Below are 19544 nucleotides of genomic sequence, written 5' to 3'. Positions count from 1 at the left end.
AGGGAAATTATTGATAGTGTTTTCTGCTAGACGGGTGTTTCTTGTAAAAGTTTGGCGAGGGGGGTACCATAGATTGGAGCTCAGTCGAGCACTTTTCATGAAAATAACGATAAAGCAGAGACAAACTCTTAATATCTCTTCTGTGAGAAAGAGGTTGCAGAGAAGAGAAAAGGACATCCCCTATGAGGCCCAAAATCTATTTTGAACTCTATCAAGGCAGGATAAGTCCTTTCTAGTAGCTCCTGCCCAGATGTGGCAACTACTCCATCCTTGGACGTACCTGGCTCTTATATAGATAGAGAATTGTATCACTAGTGAGATATCTACTGGATCGATAGAAGGATCCCACCATTTTTCCAGCGGCTTTGGCAAGTTAATGTATGTGTTCCATTTAAGATTAGGAGAAAAGGTCAAGCCCAGAAGCTTGTGAAAACATGAGGCCTCCCCAAGACGAGAGCCATTCATTTCAATTGATGCCAGATGTGGATCAGAGCGTTAATGATGTAAAGATGAAAGCTTCCGTTCTGTTTCCACTTGGATCTTCCGAGCACTCTGTTGTATCAGTTAAGATAAAAAGGAAATGGATCAAGTTATTGAGAAAATGAATAACGGAATAGATTTTTTTATAATGTTTTTATCAAAAATAGTAGCGTTTTTAGTTAACATGTAGATATAATTTGATTTTGAAATGATTCATTTAAAAATGAATAAAATCGAACGTTTTTACCTTAGCGATACCACATTAATCACTAACAAGCATCTTTGCTAATCAGACAATCTACTGTGTGTGAAAAGTGATTAATATATATGAAGTGGCTTGGTATATTTTTTTCCAATGATGTATAATGATATCCTACTTCCAAGATTTAGTGCTATCCTTTTTTCAATAATACTATTACTTATATTCCTATATATATATTTCAGTTTAGCAAAATAAAAGGCCTAAAATCTGTATCCTTTCATATCTTATAAAGAAATTAAAATCAATTTTTCCCCTATTACACTAACCGATAGAGCTTGATAAACAAAAAACTACATAACAAAAAGCAGTTTCACCATTCATTTTCGCCTGCATATTATGCAATAAAAAAATCCATTTTTAGTCACATTAATTGCTTAAACTGCTTAGTCTTATTAAGAGAGCATTGGCAGAGGTTTTACCTTCTTATGAACATCTACCACAATTATCACCGATTACACAAGGGCTATTTATTTAGTGAAATACATAAGTTTTGCATCACCGCTACATAAAGCAATTGATGTGCATTATAGTAATAATATATCAGATTTTGCATGCAAAATGCCAAAAAAAATTTTATTATCAATAATTAGTTGTTCTTATTTGGCATTGGTATTGATTACACTGTATATATATATATATATATATATATATATATATATATATATATATATATATATATATATATATACTGCCAGGTGGAAAAATATTGACAGGTTGAGAGTTTAGTCACATAATATACATACACTGAATAGTCTAACTTCTTAAAATTTTCATGTAAGAAATTGGATTTATAGAAACATAAAATACATCAATTTTACTCTATGAAAACTCTATCCATCCATGCTTCCGTTCAGTCTCAAAAGACAAAGAATACCCCTTAGGGGCAGTAGCGCATGTAATTGTGAGGCAAGGGTTGCACAATCACCAACCACACCTCTCCTGAATCAGCACTGTTTGAGTCCAGTGGCAAGGGGAATACCAGGACGACTGGAAACAATGCCGAGATAAGCAGAGAGCACATACAGCACCTGAAAGTCTCAAATGGTCACCCATTTAGTACTGATCAGGTTCAACGTTGCTTAACTTCGGTGATCCAGCAAGAACCGGTATGTCAATGTGATTATGCCGTATTACTATGAAAATTAAATGGAAAATAGCTTAAGGGAAATAATTCTCACAACTTAAATAAACTTATTTCCATTTTTAAAGGCAACTGGTTTAGGCTAATAATAATTGAAAATAAATTAAATAAAGTATGAATTAAATTAAAAATAAATTAAATAAATCAGCTTTAAAATAATATTTCTGAATAGAACAATGAAGACGATTCCATTACGACAAACAATTAATAACTAATTAAAATAGATTTTCTTAAATGCAATATGCAGATTAGGTTACTCTTTGAATATAGAAATCATAGGAATGTAAGTGTGTAAACGTCCGTTTTCAGTTTTAAAATTAATTTTTGAAATAGTGTACTTTATTGTGCATATTAATCAAATTGTAAACAAATAAACAAACAAATAAGAATACGAGTTTATATATATATACATATATATATATATATATATATATATATATATATATATATACTAGCAAAAGTACTTGTCGTTGACTAGGTTCAAAAACAGCCTACAGAAAATGGACTCTGATTTATGAAAGTATGATAGGTTATGAAAATGAACGATTGTAAAGAGATAGCTTCGAATTTGGGAGTATCAAAACTGAAGCAAAATATGATGAAAGTAAAAATAAAATAGATAAACCCTATAATTTATTATACCATACCTGTTCACACTGAAACACTTATCACAATATTCTGTTGATCAATATTAAAAAACCTTGCTAAACTTTGTGACATATTTCCATTCTATGGAGGTCAGGCGCGAATAAACACCCCATAATTTTATTATACCATATTTCTTCAAACTGAAACATCAAAGTATACTTACGCAGATAGATATGAAAAGTCTTTATTAAAGTTTGTGCCTATTTCCATTCTATGGAGGCCAGGCGCTAAAACAGATCCCACAATTTTATTATACCATCCCTATTTAAGTTAAAACATACTTATCAAAGTATTATTATGTACATCTATATCAAAAACACTTGTAAACGTTTTTCTTTTTAATTTTTAAATCTTTTATTTCCATACTTTGTGGACCAGGAGCGTACGCAGACCCCACAATTTTAATGAATCATCATTATGCCAGATCAAACATACCCATTCCTGTGCCTCGATACATCTTCTATCATTATATGTGATTAGTTTTCTATAATAGTCAACCATATAGGAGCCTATTCGTGACCAGACACACAGACGTTCAGCTACATCCCTATAGAGAGAAAAATTAGGAAGTTTACATAAAAACTAAAAATTCATTTTTGCGTTAAATTTTCTGGAGAAAATAATAGAAGTGGTCTCGAAATTCTAAGCGAGGGATTATATGAGTAGAACACCTTTTAAAACTTTACATACTTTGATGAAATTTAAATGATATATATAAATCCTCCTAGGAAAACAATGGAAGTGGTCCCGAAACCCTACAGGCCCTCTCAATATGCTGCATGTCTGTGTTCCTTTAAGGAAGCTACATGTGCAAAACTTCAAATACACACACACACACACACACACACACACACACACACACACATATATATACGGTTTAAATTTCATCAAAATCTAAGATACTAATTCAGATATTTTTAAAAATTTTCAGTTTCTTTCGGCTATAGTAAAGGGTAAATTAAAGGGCAGTAAAAAAAAAAAAAGGAAAAGTAATTTGCTGTTAGGAGCATAGTATTCTTTTTTAAATCCAGAGCAACGTTGGATATTCCTGCTGGTAAATAATAATGGACAACTATCATGGTGGTGTGATTGTAAAATATACCTAAGAATTCATGTCAAATTTTTCTTTAAAGTTTGGCATTTATTCACGGCAGTTTGTCTTTCTATTTAGAAGCAAATTATTGCTGAGTCAAGCTTGCGTCCAATTTCTCTAGTAAAATGTTTGCTGTTGGATAACATGATTGTTCTTAAAAACATTTCTATGCATTGTTGTAATTTTGCAAATTGTGTGTGTTTTCATCATATTTGTTTTTGTTTGTTTTTATTTTCATTGCCTTAAATGGACATTAAATATCATGCAAAGATTTATGCTAATTAAATTATTTGCCTTTAAAAGTGATAAATGTATTTTTAAACAGAATTATATCTCTGTATAGTTTTTCAAATTTAATTTTTAAAAGTTGGTTTTCATTTAGAATTAGATTAAACTATTCTCTTTGATGGCATATTAGAAACAAGGACGGTGTGTTCTTAAGATACGTCCATTCAATGCGTTCATTTAATCTGCGCATTTAGTGAAAAAAATGCTATTTCAAATGTAAGCGTTACAGATCAAAGATGGGTGGACAGAGCTTGCATTGAATATAGCTGTTTCAAATTGAAACATGGTAGATAAAAGAAAATGCCGTTTCAAACTTAAGCATGACAGACGGATAGAAATGCTATTTAAAATTTAAATGTGACAGACCGACAAAAATTCTATCTTTTAGATTATATATTGAAGATTTTAGCTTAAAGATGCCTGTCGTCTTAACCAAATGAGTTCTATTTTTATAACAATTTGATTCGGTTAATAATTTAATTACCAATCAATACCGTAATTATTAAACGATTAATTGAAGTAAACTACTTTAAGCTATAACTAATTTGGTTGTTACAATGTAGTGTCCATGGTAGATAGTTTAAAGTTAAAAACGCAATACAATCACCTTTCAAAGAGATGCTTGGACAGATTTAAAAATCGGATTCAAATGTCATAGATTTTACTTCACCTATTATTTTAAAACTGACCATTTGAGTGATTTTTTGTTTTAATAATAATCATTAAAATAAAAATATTAATTTATGTATTTTAGCTGTGTGATAGAGCGGATAGTTACTCAAAAGACAAAGGAAGATTCGTTTTGTATCTCTTGATTTATATATTTACAATAATAATTACAATAAGCAAAAGATAGAATTATTTAATGACAACCTGATTGCTTTCATATAAGTGCAATTCCTCATAGTCATCATTGTATGATTACCTTCAAGTTTAACACTATGGTTCTCCTCTAAAAACGTTTGTTCCAGTTTGAACCATAATGTATACTAAAGTTATTTGAACCATAATGTATACTAAAGTTATTTGAACCATAATGTATACTAAAGTTATTTGAACCATAATGTATACTAAAGTTATTTGAACCATAATGTATACAAAATTATTTGAACAATAATGTATACTAAAATTATTTGAACCATAATGTATACTAAAGTTATTTGAACCATAATGTATACTAAAGTTATTTGAACCATAATGTATACTAAAATTATTTGAACCATAATGTATACTAAAGTTATTTGAAACATAATGTATACAAAATTATTTGAACCATAATGTATACTAAAGTTATTTGAACCATAATGTATACTAAAGTAAGTTGAACCATAATGTATACTAAAGTTATTTGTACCACAATGTATACACAATTATTTGTACCATAATGTATACAAAATTATTTGAACCATAATGTATACAAAATTATTTGAACCATAATGTATACTTAAATTATTTGAACCATAATGTATACTAAAGTTATTTGTACCATAATGTATACTAAAGTTATTTGTACCATAATGTATACACAATTATTTGAACCATAATGTATACTAAAGTTATTTGATTCATAATTTATACTAAAATTATTTGAACCATAATGTATACTAAAGTTATTTGAACCATAATGTATACTAAAGTTATTTGAACAATAATGTATACTAAAATTATTTGAACCATAATGTATACTAAAATTATTTGTACCATAATGTATACAAAATTATCTGAACCATAATGTATACTAAAATTATTTGAACCATAAAGTATACTAAAATTATTTGAACCATAATGTATACTAAAGTTATTTGAACCATAATGTATACTAAAGTTATTTGAATCATAATGTATACACAATTATTTGAACCATAATGTATACTAAAGTTATTTGAACCATAATGTATACTAAAGTTATTTGAACCATAATGTATACTAAAATTATTTGAACCATAATGTATACTAAAGTTATTTGAACCATAATGTATACAAAATTATTTGAACCATAATGTATACTAGTTATTTGAACCATGATGTATACTAAAGTTGTTTGTACCATAATGTATACTAAAGTTATTTGAACCATAATGTATACTAAAATTATTTGAACCATAATGTATACTAAAGTTATTTGTACCATAATGTATACTAAAATTATTTGAACCATAATGTATACTAAAATTATTTGAACCATAATGTATACTAAAATTATTTGAACCATAATGTATACTAAAGTTATTTGAACCATAATGTATACTAAAATTATTTGAACCATAATGTATACTAAAGTTATTTGTACCATAATGTATACTAAAATTCTAATAGTTCTATGTAACCGCTGCACAGAAATCACCGTTGATCAAAAGCAATGGTTCTTCAGCAAGCTTCACTATTGAGCTTTCTGCTTCCCAAATTAGAAGTGTTGCTCTACTGTAAACCTGACATTGGCTAGCATAGGAGCGTTACAAAGGTTTTTGATTGAATCTTGAAAAGGGATCAGACACCATCACCACCAAACAAGCCCAGTTGAAAAGTCAGTTTTGTTGTCGGCTACTTGATCAAAAAGTTACAAAACTAAGATTGATGATTAGATCAGATTATTTGGCTTTTTGTTTGAAATTATCACAGCAATGCTTGTTGTCCTTCATGAAGTAAATTTCTAGGATATTTCACTGTCATCATAGCTGTTGGCTTTATAAGGGCTTTCTTATCAACAGTTCCGCCTTTCTTTTTTTAAAGAAAGTGAAGATCAAATATGAATCAAAAGTAATCAAGAGAAATTTGCAGACTCTATTTCCTCGGTTTCATGTATGAGAGATAGCAATGAACACTTACAAGGTTTGTCCAGTGAAACGGATGAACATTTGAGTTTAATTTTTTTTTTTTTAATCGTAATTTAACAAGTGGCTACAAAATAAATTCGACTTGATTAATAGAAAGGTAGTCAACGGAAGATAGCTGTGATTTTTTTCACCTCTAGCCAAATATAAATACAATAAAGCTGAAACAAGGCATGTTTCAGTGCATGTATAGATGTATGCATGTACCGAAACAATCATTTTGTCACCAAACAATGCTGTATCTTTTTCTAATAGCTTGAGAAACCTTCATGGCAGAAAACAATGAATAAAAAAGCCCAAATTTGCTCATGTTTTATTAGTGTTGTATGAATTTTGCTTTCAATTCCTTTTTAGGTCTTTACTGGCATTCCTCACACCACCTTCTAGGTCAGCCATATTCTTGTCAATATTCAAATGCCTGCTGTCTGCTGAAGTCATTTATTGTTTTCTTTTATATTTTGCTTCTTTATATTTGCATCATTGTTGTTGGTATCGCTCTCCCTCTTCCTCCTCCTTCTCCTCTTCTTATTCCTCCTACTGTTTTTGCTTATACTCCTACTACTACTTCTGTCATTATTTTGTTCAGTTCCTGTGGATGAGTGCTTTCCAATTTCTTTGGCTTCCTCTTCTCAAAGAATCTTTAGCGTTTATGTTTAGCAATTCTTTTCTTGTTTGTTCTGATGCTTTCTATTGTATATTTATTTAGAAAACACAGTGAATAATGCCATACCGTTAACAGACCAAGAAATCTTAACATTTGACGTCTTTTACTAGAGTCAAGATTTCCAGTCAGCAGAAATCTTTTCAGCTGATAATGCTTCATTTCATTGCTCAAATTTCATTCTCAAAATTTTTTTGAGAAATGTTTTTCACCATTATTAGTTAAAGAAACATTAATACTAGTTCATAACTATTAATTAGATTTAGATATTTTGTAAAAGTTTTATCAATCTTTATGTTTTTCTTTTCATTATTAACAGCTTTTTATTCAAGAAAGACCATTTGTTCCTTTTTTAGTTAAAAAGACGCATTTTTGAAAAACTTGATTTATTGAAGACATTGTTCTTTATTTGATTTACTTACAATCTGAAGTTTATTTCTATTTTGTATATTTTTAGAAAATATACAATGTATTTTTTTATGTTTTTCTTTTTGGAAAACAAATATAAATAATCTTTTACGTTATATACTTTCAAAAAATATTTAAAATAGAAATGAAATTCAAATTTTAAAGAAGTTTGATAAAACAAATTATTGCATTTTATTGAGTTTCTCAACCTGCTTTGTTTTAACTAAAGAACAAGAGGAAAATGATAATTTTGATAAATAAAAAGAAACTTTTAAAGAAATTGACATGGAACCTTTACAAAATATATAAACCAAACTTGTTTATAAAAGTATGTTTTTATTAATAATACCAAAAAATAGTTCTCAGAGCAATGTCAATAAAGTATTAGCAGCTAAACATATATTTGCTGACTGGAAATCATGTCTCCAGTTAAATGTTATAAGTATGGCTTTATCAGCGACCCATTTGGATTACATATTATGAAAATAAGTAAAAAGATATTATTTAATGTTTACTGGTATGAAATCCAAAATATACATCTGATAAAATAACGTTGGAACATTGTAATTTGATATAAATTGTGAAGTTTATTTTAAAAAAGTTGTATGAAAAGAAAATTAATTTTATTAAACATCAGTTTAAAAAAATAATGCAATAAAAATGTTGATATTTTTTTATTCAGAATATTTCGTGTTAATAAAATAAAAAAAGACTAATTTACTGAAATTATTGTGAGTTTATAGTGGAGGATGGAACACGAGTTACATTTGCATATCTGTTTCAAAAGATATTGTTAAATAGTAAACAACGTTTTAAAAAATGTTGGAAATTAACGGATACAGTTTTTAAACTTAATTCAGAAAAATATTCAAGGTATGAATACCATTGAAGCAAACAATATTGTACTCTATAATAAAAAAAAAAATAATATATTAAGGTGTTTCATGTTGATACGTGTAAAAAATGAGATCGTTCGATCAGCAAAGATTGGTGATATCCATTTTAAAATGAATTGTTCCTAAATAAAATGATGTCATCTCGTCAACTAAAACAGCACAATTCTAATTAAATACATTTCAAAAAGTGACATTTGTTTTATTGATTTGAAGAAGTTTAAGCTAAGTTCTTTTTACAATAAAAAGACAAAGAATATTTATTGTTTTAAAAAGAATTAAAATGATGCAATCTCATATATAATAAAATTATGTTGCCTTTTTTTCATACAAATTCAACCATTATAGAAAAACAATCGAACATTCCCATGTAATTTTTTCACACTTACAGCAACTTTCACGGCATGTTTTACAAAAGTATGCGTACATTTCGTCCTCATTTATAAATTATTTAATTTAACCCGATTAAACTGCTTCTCTCAAATGCGTACTCCTTTCACTCTCCTACAATTATCCCACGAAACTTACGATCACCAGTAAATTCCTTCACAGGTATAATTTTCATTAGGCCACTATTTAATATTTCATTTTTAAACTCATACTATTTCATACATTCGCTTTTATAATTAAATAACAAACGCTCCCTGACTTTTGATTACATTCTACCGGTGTTTCTATGTAATATCGAAACGATTACATTTAAGCAGAGCCATACAGCAATTGATAATGCATAGAATTGCTTTTCAGAATACTGAAATGAATTACCGAACAATTCAAATCACATTAAAAATTGGCGACGTAACCTGACGATTATCCACATCGTGAGTTATTTTTTTTAAAAAATCATGTATTAAGATTGTTTGCTATTTTATTTATTTATTTTTTTTAAATAGTGAAAAACTAAGTTCACCGACAGATCTCTTTTTTAAAAACAACTGCTGTTGTTTACATTGTAGCCAAAATAATTCCTTTAAGTAATTTCTCAATATCAGGTATTTAAAAAAGAATTTTTTCCAATACAAAATACTAAATTACAGATAATTTTATCAACAGCTTCCTTAAAAAAGTTCTTTTTAAACTATAACATCAATCAATTAATATTTTTAATCAGGCATTAAAATTGCTTTTTAATTAAAAAGAAAGATATCGCTAAAACCTAGTTATTGATTTTTATCGTTTCTTTTTTAAACGATAAAAATCAATAACTAGGTTTCAGCGATATCTTTCTTTTTAAAGGATTGATTTTGTTCAAGCTATAACAAAAAACTAAGTCGATTACGTTCTTTAAAATTAGCAAGTATTAAGATTTTTTCCATGAAACAAACTACAAAACCTACAACCACGTTTCAACACTAGCAATCTTTCTAAACGACTACTTTTGTTTTAACAACAGAGTAAATCGATTGCGTTATTTTTCAAATCAAATATTATGACTTTTCTTTCAATTAAAAAAAAACGACAAAAAATAACAACTAAATTTCAACAGCAGTTTTCTTTTTAAAGACCGGTTTTGTTTAAATATAACAAAGTGTCATGTATTTTGACAAATTAAGTATTGAGATTAATTTTTTTTTTTTTTTTTTGCAACAACATGGCTAAGTTTCATCAACAACTTTCTTTCTAAATGATTGACATTTTTCGTTTTTATCTAAAACCTAAAACAAAACTGATTTACTAACACAAAATCATTAATAGCTTCGTAGTTCTACAGTTTACGGTCCGTGCTATTTCTTACAGAGGATTTTCAAGTTTCATTTTAACGTTGTCGTCTGTTTATTAGATCCTTGTATATAAACACAGAATGGTTAACTAAACTCCCCTTCAAGATGGGTTTCTAAATAATGACGTTATTATTTCAGCACTGTCTATAAACTGCAAAAATGCAAAATCTTTTACTGTCGGTTTTCTTTTTATTTTTTTTCTTAAAATAAAATACGACAATCGTATTTCCTAAAATAAAATACGGCTGCTTTCTTTTTATTGCGATTTTTCTCTTAACTAAAACAAAACAATAAACTATTTACTTTTTTAATTTCTTAACCAAATGTGAAACTACCATTACTTCTGAGGATCTACTTTTAACATTGTGAGGTTTGTGTTCGCGATGGATCGTTCAAGGTTAGATTTTCTTGAGTTAATCTACTTTCTCGGGCAACGCTAGGTTACAGGTCGGCTAGTTTTAAATAAACGAATAAAGAAGGATAAATTATTCAGATTGATGCATAGAATACTTAGGAATAGCCATAGAGACCAATTAGTATTTAATTTTTAAAAGCATTTTTCGTAAATTTCCGTCTACAGTTTTGTGTTGTGTTAAAATAATGTTTTTGTTTTATAGTAAAATCGTTTTTGCTATTATTGCTAGAACTAAATGATAAATAATGAAATAATGTAAATAATAAATAATAATGTTGTAGAGAAAGGTTTCCAAACAAATATTTGAAAAATATATATTTATAAATCTTTTCATAATCTGTGACATCCAAATTTCTTTTTTAGCAATAAACATGGTATGGATTATTTGCAGTTTTTTAATAAAAAAAAATATAGAATTAAAAAAAAAATCATTCAATTATCTTTCTTGGTACCTATCAAGTTCATAAATGTCTTCCATATACTTGTTGTGTCTGAATTTCTCTGCGATTAGTGTGTTGCAAATGTTTTTGTTTATAGATTTGCTTCGTGTTTGTGATTGGTTTATAAATTTGCTTCGTGTTTGTGATTGGTTTATAAATGAAATTGAAAAAGAATAAATTAAAAAAAAAACAGTAGAATCTTTCGCTTCTAAGAAGATTGTTGACATGTTTCATATTGTTTTCTTCGTATTTGTTGCTGCCATTTTTCTATGCTGCCTTCTCCAACTTTCTATCGGTGCTGTTTGTTAATTGTTATTAATGACCTTCTTGCAATTTCAAACTGAACCCTTTATTCAATCCCATCAAGTAGAGACGGTACTCATTCTGCGTTTCGTGATTAAAGAGATGATGATGATGATGATGATGATGATGATGATGATGATGATGATGATACATCTTTATTTAAAATTATACAAGTATAAAGAAGAAACTTGATTATAAGATATTCTTCCGCTTAACTTCTTAATTTATTCATAAGTAAAAAGATAAAATCCTACAAAAACGACATCTGAACAAATAGCAATAACATTTGAACAAATAGCAATAACATTTGAACAAATAGCAATAACATTTGAACAAATAGCAATAACATTTGAACAAATAGCAATAACATTTGAACAAATAGCAATAACATCTGAACAAATAGCAATAACATTTGAACAAATAGCAATAACATTTGAACAAATAGCAATAACATTTGAACAAATAGCAATAACATTTGAACAAATAGCAATAACATTTGAACAAATAGCAATAACATTTGAACAAATAGCAATAACATCTGAACAAATAGCAATAACATTTGAACAAATAGCAATAACATTTGAACAAATAGCAATAACATCTGAACAAATAGCAATAACATTTGAACAAATAGCAATAACATTTGAACAAATAGCAATAACATTTGAACAAATAGCAATAACATTTGAACAAATAGCAATAACATTTGAACAAATAGCAATAACATTTGAACAAATAGCAATAACATTTTAACAAATAGCAATAACATCTGAACAAATAGCAATAACATTTGAACAAATAGCAATAACATTTGAACAAATAGCAATAACATTTGAACAAATAGAAATAACATCTGAACAAATAGCAATAACATCTGAAAAAATATCAATAACATCTGAACAAATAGCAATTACATGTGAACAAATAGCAATAACATCTGAACAAATAGCAATAACATCTGAACAAATAGCAATAAAATTTGAACAAATATCAATAACATCTGAACAAATATCAATAACATTTGAACAAATAGCAATAACATGAGAACAAATAGCAATAACATGTGAGCAAATAGCAATAACATATGAACAAATAGCAATAACATCCGAACAAATAGCAATAACATCTGAACAAATAGCAATAACATGTGAACAAATAGCAATAACATCTGAAAAAATATCAATAACATCTTAACAAATAGCAATAACATGTGAACAAATAGAAATAACATCTGAACAAATAGCAATAACATTTGAACAAATAGCAATAACATTTGAACAAATAGCAATAACATCTGAACAAATAGCAATAACATTTGAACAAATAGAAATAACATCTGAACAAATAGCAATAACATGTGAACAAATAGCAATAACATTTGAACAAATAGCAATAACATCTGAAAAAATATCAATAACATCTGAACAAATAGCAATAACATTTGAACAAATAGCTATAACATGTGAACAAATAGCAATAACATCTGAACAAATAGCAATAACATCTGAACAAATAGTAATAACATTTGAACAAATAACAATAACATTTGAACAAATAGCAATAACATTTGAACAAATAGCAATAACATTTGAACAAATAGCAATAACATTTGAACAAATAGCAATAAGATGTGAACAAATAGCAATAACATCTGAACAAATAGCAATAACATGTGAACAAATAGCAATAACATCTGAAAAAATAGCAATAACATTTGAACAAATAGCAATAACATCTGAACAAATAGCAATAACATCTGAACAAATAACAATAACATTTGAACAAATAGCAATAACATTTGAACAAATAGCAATAACATCTGAACAAATAGCAATTCATTGGATTCCCCTTATTCCTTCTGACATTCCATTTCAGTTCAAGCATTTGCAACTCCCAATAAAAATAGCAATAACATGTGAACAAATAGAAATAACATCTGAACAAATAGCAATAACATTTGAACAAATAGCAATAACATCTGAACAAATAGCAATAACATTTGAACAAATAGAAATAACATCTGAACAAATAGCAATAACATCTGAAAAAATATCAATAACATCTGAACAAATAGCAATAACATCTGAACAAATAGTAATAACATTTGAACAAATAACAATAACATTTGAACAAATAGCAATAACATTTGAACAAATAGCAATAACATTTGAACAAATAGCAATAACATTTGAACAAATAGCAATAAGATGTGAACAAATAGCAATAACATCTGAACAAATAGCAATAACATGTGAACAAATAGCAATAACATCTGAAAAAATAGCAATAACATTTGAACAAATAGCAATAACATCTGAACAAATAGCAATAACATCTGAACAAATAACAATAACATTTGAACAAATAGCAATAACATCTGAACAAATAGCAATAACATCTGAACAAATAACAATAACATTTGAACAAATAGCAATAACATCTGAACAAATAGCAATAACATCTGAACAAATAGCAATAACATTTGAACAAATAGCAATAACATCTGAACAAATAGCAATAACATCTGAACAAATAGCAATAACATCTGAAAAAATATCAATAACATCTTAACAAATAGCAATAACATGTGAACAAATAGCAATAACATTTGAACAAATAGCAATAACATTTCAACAAATAACAATATTTGAACAAATAGCAATAACATTTGAACAAATAGCAATAACATCTGAACAAATAGCAATAACATCTGAACAAATAGCAATAACATTTGAACAAATAGCAATAACATTTGAACAAATAGCAATAACATCTGAACAAATAGCAATAACATCTGAACAAATAGCAATAACATTTGAACAAATAGCAATAACATTTGAACAAATAGCAATAACATGTGAACAAATAGTAATAACATCTGAACAAATAGCAATAACATGTGATATGAAAATCCGGCACCTCTACAATACAGAGTGGTAACAACGTTATTTATTTTCAGTGTGGAGAATATTATTATGAGGACACATTTATTTGATGATCAGTCGGTAGCACTTTTCTCAAATCACCTTCTTTTCATTAGCACTGGTTCAATAACATTGAATAGAGATCTTCAACTGAACAAATTACCATGTTACCAGATGGTAAATTCAATTGTTGGCCTGATGACTAATGTTTTCCAGATATTGCTGAAAATTTCCGTAATGGTTGATGGCTTCATGCTGTTGATATGATCAATTATAATCTTTTGCAAGAGTTATCTATCCATTGATTGTCTTATTAATGAAGATCAGGCAATAGAATTTCCTGTAGAATTTACTACAACTGCCTGAAATGCCACATCATAACCTGATATTGAAGGAAAGAGCTCCAGTTATATTATTACAAATCTTGATCCACCTAAACTGTGTAAAGGTACATGGTTAGCAATAAAATCTTTGAAAATTAATGTTATGGAAGTCATTATAATAACTGGAAATTTTAAAGGTGAAACTGTGTTAATTCATTGGATTCCCCTTATTCCTTCTGACATTCCATTTCAGTTCAAGCATTTGCAACTCCCAATAAAAATTAGTTTTGTCAGTTCTATAAATAAAACTCAAGGACAAAGCCTCAAAGTTGTTGGACTTAATCTTCAGACACCTTGCTTTTCCCATGGCCAGTTGTATGTTGGTTGCTCACATATGGGAAGTCCTGTAAAACTCTACATTTACACACCTGTTAGAAGTCATACCCAAAATTTTGTTTATGTAGAGATTCTTCATAATTAATGCTACAGGTATATTTACCTGTGTTCAGATATGCACTGCTTGAAACTAAATTTTAATTATTTCATTAACAGCATTAACAGAATAGATTTCTAATGTCATCTTTATATTGTGTAGTTTTTTGACAAATTTGTACAATGAAAATCATTTCACCTCTAAAATGATTTTTTATCAATTTGTTGTTTAATTCTTTGGAATATAATTATTTTTAAATTGGATTCTTTGATATTTAGTAGGTAGTACAATTTTATGTGTAATTTTAGCATTAAATGTCTCCCTCTCCTTAATTTTTCCAACCAAAACTTTTGGTTTACACATGCTATTTTGCATTTTTAATTAAACATATACCGTACTTTGGGGTAACTGCACCAAGTCCGGGGTAATTGCGCCAACTAGCTAAAAGTGCTCATTTGGCAACCACGCATATAAATAGCACTTTTTTTTTTTTGTTGGTGCAATTACCCCCGGATTTGGTGCAATTACCCCCGGATTTGGCGCAATTACCCCAAAGTACGGTATAGCAAACTGAAATCAAGTAAAAATTTTAAAAATGTTTTTATAATCAAAAAATTTGGTAAGTAATCAGTTTGGAAAAAGGAACACATAATAAATCATTTTTATTAAACACATAAATATTTAATTTTCTATCAATTTGTATACTTTTAATGTTTTGGAATTCTTTTCAATTTTTTCCTTCAAAATTAGATTTTTCTTGTAAACACCACACGAGAACAAAAAAAAAATGGTGGATATTCATGACGAATTTTGGTTTTTATTACTTGATAATTGTGGACAGTTTCTTAAAGTGTCTGGAAATATTAAAATGTAAGAAACCAACTACGAAAGTAATTGTTAGTTTTATATGTAAATTGTTTGCACAATTCAGGGTTGTTGACTGCAATTGTATCAGACAACAGTAAATTTAAAAGCTGCCAACATTTTTAGTGGAGCATATAATCACAACGAATTAGGAAAGAAGCAATGGTCAGGTAGAACGGTTCCTGAATACATAAAAAAGACTGCTTAGAAAGCGAATGGTATGCCTACCAAAATAGCAATTCAAGAATTTTTTCCTGTTATATTGGATGAATTCAAATAGAATTTGCCATTTTCCATAATGCCAGTCGATAGAATATTTGCAAGAAAAATTAAAACTGTGTTTGATATAATATTGTTAACCCATGCAAAACGAAGACGTGAAAAAATGTCACAAACAGACCCTCTACGTTGGAGAATAGGTTTTATTTTGGACATTCAAAAACAATAAATCCTAAAACAGGGATAATAGATAAACGGATTTTATACACGATTTACATGATAAAGGCAAGTTTATCCACAAAATATACATTAACAACACAAAATATACATTAACAACACAAAATATACATTAACAACACAAAATATACATTAACAACACAAGGAAACCAATCTTGCAAACAGGTCCTGAGCAGCAGAGGTTAAAAAAGAAAATGTAAAATTACAAAATTAATTTTTGTAAACCATAAAAGAACAAAAGCACCGACTCCATACAAAGCAAGTCTAAAAGGGGTTTATGTTATAATGGTGATCTGCCCTATTTTGTAACTACATGAACTTTTTTGGATACGATATATACAAAAGTTTATGAGTAAATCTTGAACCAATCTTTCTCTCACATACTATTCTGTACTTGTGTAAATACATACGCTTGTAAATATACCACCGAGTTATCTTATTTATTATCAGTGTTTCAAGGTGACAACAATTTCCTATGAGCAAATACATTTATTAATAGGAAGGGACAATGTTCACGGTTCATACAGCGTTTGTATATTATATTATTTTTATACATGTCGAATAGCCCTGTTATATGCAGTTATATTCATATATAATGTTATTTCAACATAATAAATGCAACATGTCAAAAATATTACACTGAAATGTAGAAACTAAGGGTACACTTAAGTGTTTGCGATATGAAACATGATCTTTATTAAAACATGTATTAATGCTCTGTATGCGCTTCATGGGGCTCAATGTACTTTGCTACAATCAACAAATGGAAGACCACCGTGTCGTCACATAATCTATATCTCCGTTCACCCCAATATGAACTTTTTAGTACAGGCCCAAGAGGATTGTAACCAGGCTTTAGCAGGTGTGATTGATAAACAGTTCTGTCAATAAATCAATATTACAAATTGCTTCTCAGCAATAACAATTTTCTTTCAATAATTGACCCTTTATAAAATTTAATTTCAAATAGACTTTATGGTTATTACTAATTGCTGTTTCTATTATCTTTAGGTATCTATTCTTCATCTGAGTTTACTTTAAATTGATAGATGATCAGTCGTCAATGAAATCAAGAAATTTATCCATGTTTTTTTTTCAGCTTAAATATGAAAAACAATAGCAAAATATAAAATCAACTTTTTCTGCTGTTTCTTTCAATCTATCAGATAATGTTATCTTTTCGGAATTTCAAAGTCAGACCTAAATAACAACGCGTCTGATAAGTGGATACTTGATTTAAGCTTTTTTCTTCCATTATCTTATTGACATGCGATTGTCAAAAGTGTATTCTAAGTCACAACACATGTACAAAAACAACACAGATACAATAATAAATTAACATATAATAACAAGACTAATAAAAATAACAAAAAGCAATATAATTCGGCTTGATCCCACTTATAATAAAGATACACTTGACAAACTATTTTGAGAGTGTGGCAAATAGGCTACAATAATAACAAAAATAATTAATAATAATTAATATAATAATAATAGTAACAATATTAATAATGGTAGGAATAGTGGTATTATTATTATTATTATTATTATTATTATTATTATTATTATTATTATTATTATTATTTATATAATAATTTGCTTGTTCTTTCTTTAGTTAGTCTGTACATTACGCTTTGAAAAACGCCAAATACAATTTTTGAGAAATAAAACTGCTTTAAAAAAAAGCCAAATTCACGAAATGTGGCTTTTCAAAAGCCCAATCTGGCAACCCTAGACAAGAATATGAGAGTGACCTAGCTTAGACATAGCCGCGTTTTCGAATGATATATAATCATTGCTGTCATGGTGTGAGAATGGAATTTATAGTAATTATGACACGTAGCAGTTCACCCAAGAAAGAAAGCAGCAAAACATTACATAAAAAGGGAACATTCGAAAGAAACAGGGCGAAAAAAGGATAACATTGCCTGGCAAAAGGTGTTAGACTGAAGGAGTAAATTAAAGATTGTTTCTTACAATGTGATTTGATTATTTGTATTGAACTATGTAGCACAATATTACTTTCTGAGTATTAATATTAATTAATTTATCTCATTTAGGTCAGTTCTATATTCAAAATATTTCATAGAAATATTAATAAACTCATAATTGTTGCAAGCTATTGCTTTTACCGTCCAAAAATCCAACCTTTTGCACCATCCAGAAAAATATCAGCTTTATCAAAACATATTTGTTGATTAAATACATTTTTCATTCTGTAGAATTTCCACTGGTCCTGCTAGTTATTATTATTGTTACTACTACTACTACTAATCTTAATAATAATAATTTATGTAATTACAGATTCAAACACTATTACCCATTGATATATATATATATATATATATATATATATATATATATATATATATATATATATATATATATATATAAACGTAAATAACAATCTAATTAAGTTCACTTAAATTCTTTTCTGATAATAATGAGATTGGCTAGGAAGTTTGTTAGACTGAAATGATTGTTTGTTTCTACCCTAAAAAAAAAAAAACCAGCCGCTTGCGAAATTGATAAAAGGATTTTCATACATTTTTGGCAGTCTTGCAGTTAAGCCCGGCAAACTCGAAAGTAAGTTCGACAACCCTAGAAAGGTCACATCAGTATTTACACCGTCAAAGCATGTGTTATTTTGTTAAGACAATTATATCGAACGGATTGGAAGTAACGACTTGATTAAATAAAGTAAACGAACAAAATATACATTTTTATATATTTAGCCAACATTTCATGTGGTGATGGTTTTGCACATTCATGCATAGGATCAAATTTAGTCTCCAACTGGTTCATTAACATAAAGAAAATATAATAAATCTGCTCCCTGTCTGTACATGAACTTAACGGCAGGCTTCTTTGCTCTCTCTCTCTCTCTCTCTCTCTCTCTCTCTCTCTCTCTCTCTCTCTCTCTCTCTCTGTGTGTGTGTGTGTGTGTGTGTGTGTGTGTA

The 19544-nt window shown here is 28.2% G+C and overlaps 1 protein-coding gene across 2 annotated transcripts in view; it reads left to right on the top strand.

Moving 5' to 3' along the window:
• Nucleotides 1-19544, top strand: part of LOC145255722 (uncharacterized) — a 492481-nt gene that overhangs the window by 375941 nt on the left and 96996 nt on the right. The window contains exon 7 of one of the 2 annotated variants that reach the window (XM_080114321.1): nt 7098-7130. The exons of the other annotated variant lie outside the window; for it this stretch is intronic. Coding sequence (XP_079970447.1) covers nt 7098-7130 — 33 coding nt within the window. The remainder of the gene's footprint in view (nt 1-7097; nt 7131-19544) is intronic. 2 annotated transcript variants of the gene reach the window in all.

The sequence above is a fragment of the Euprymna scolopes genome, chromosome 31, assembly GCF_053919585.1.
Source record: "Euprymna scolopes isolate OS-2025 chromosome 31, ASM5391958v1, whole genome shotgun sequence".
Lineage (NCBI taxonomy): Eukaryota > Metazoa > Mollusca > Cephalopoda > Sepiida > Sepiolidae > Euprymna > Euprymna scolopes.
Note: the sequence above shows the minus strand (reverse complement) of the source record. Positions and strands in the feature narration are given on the sequence as shown.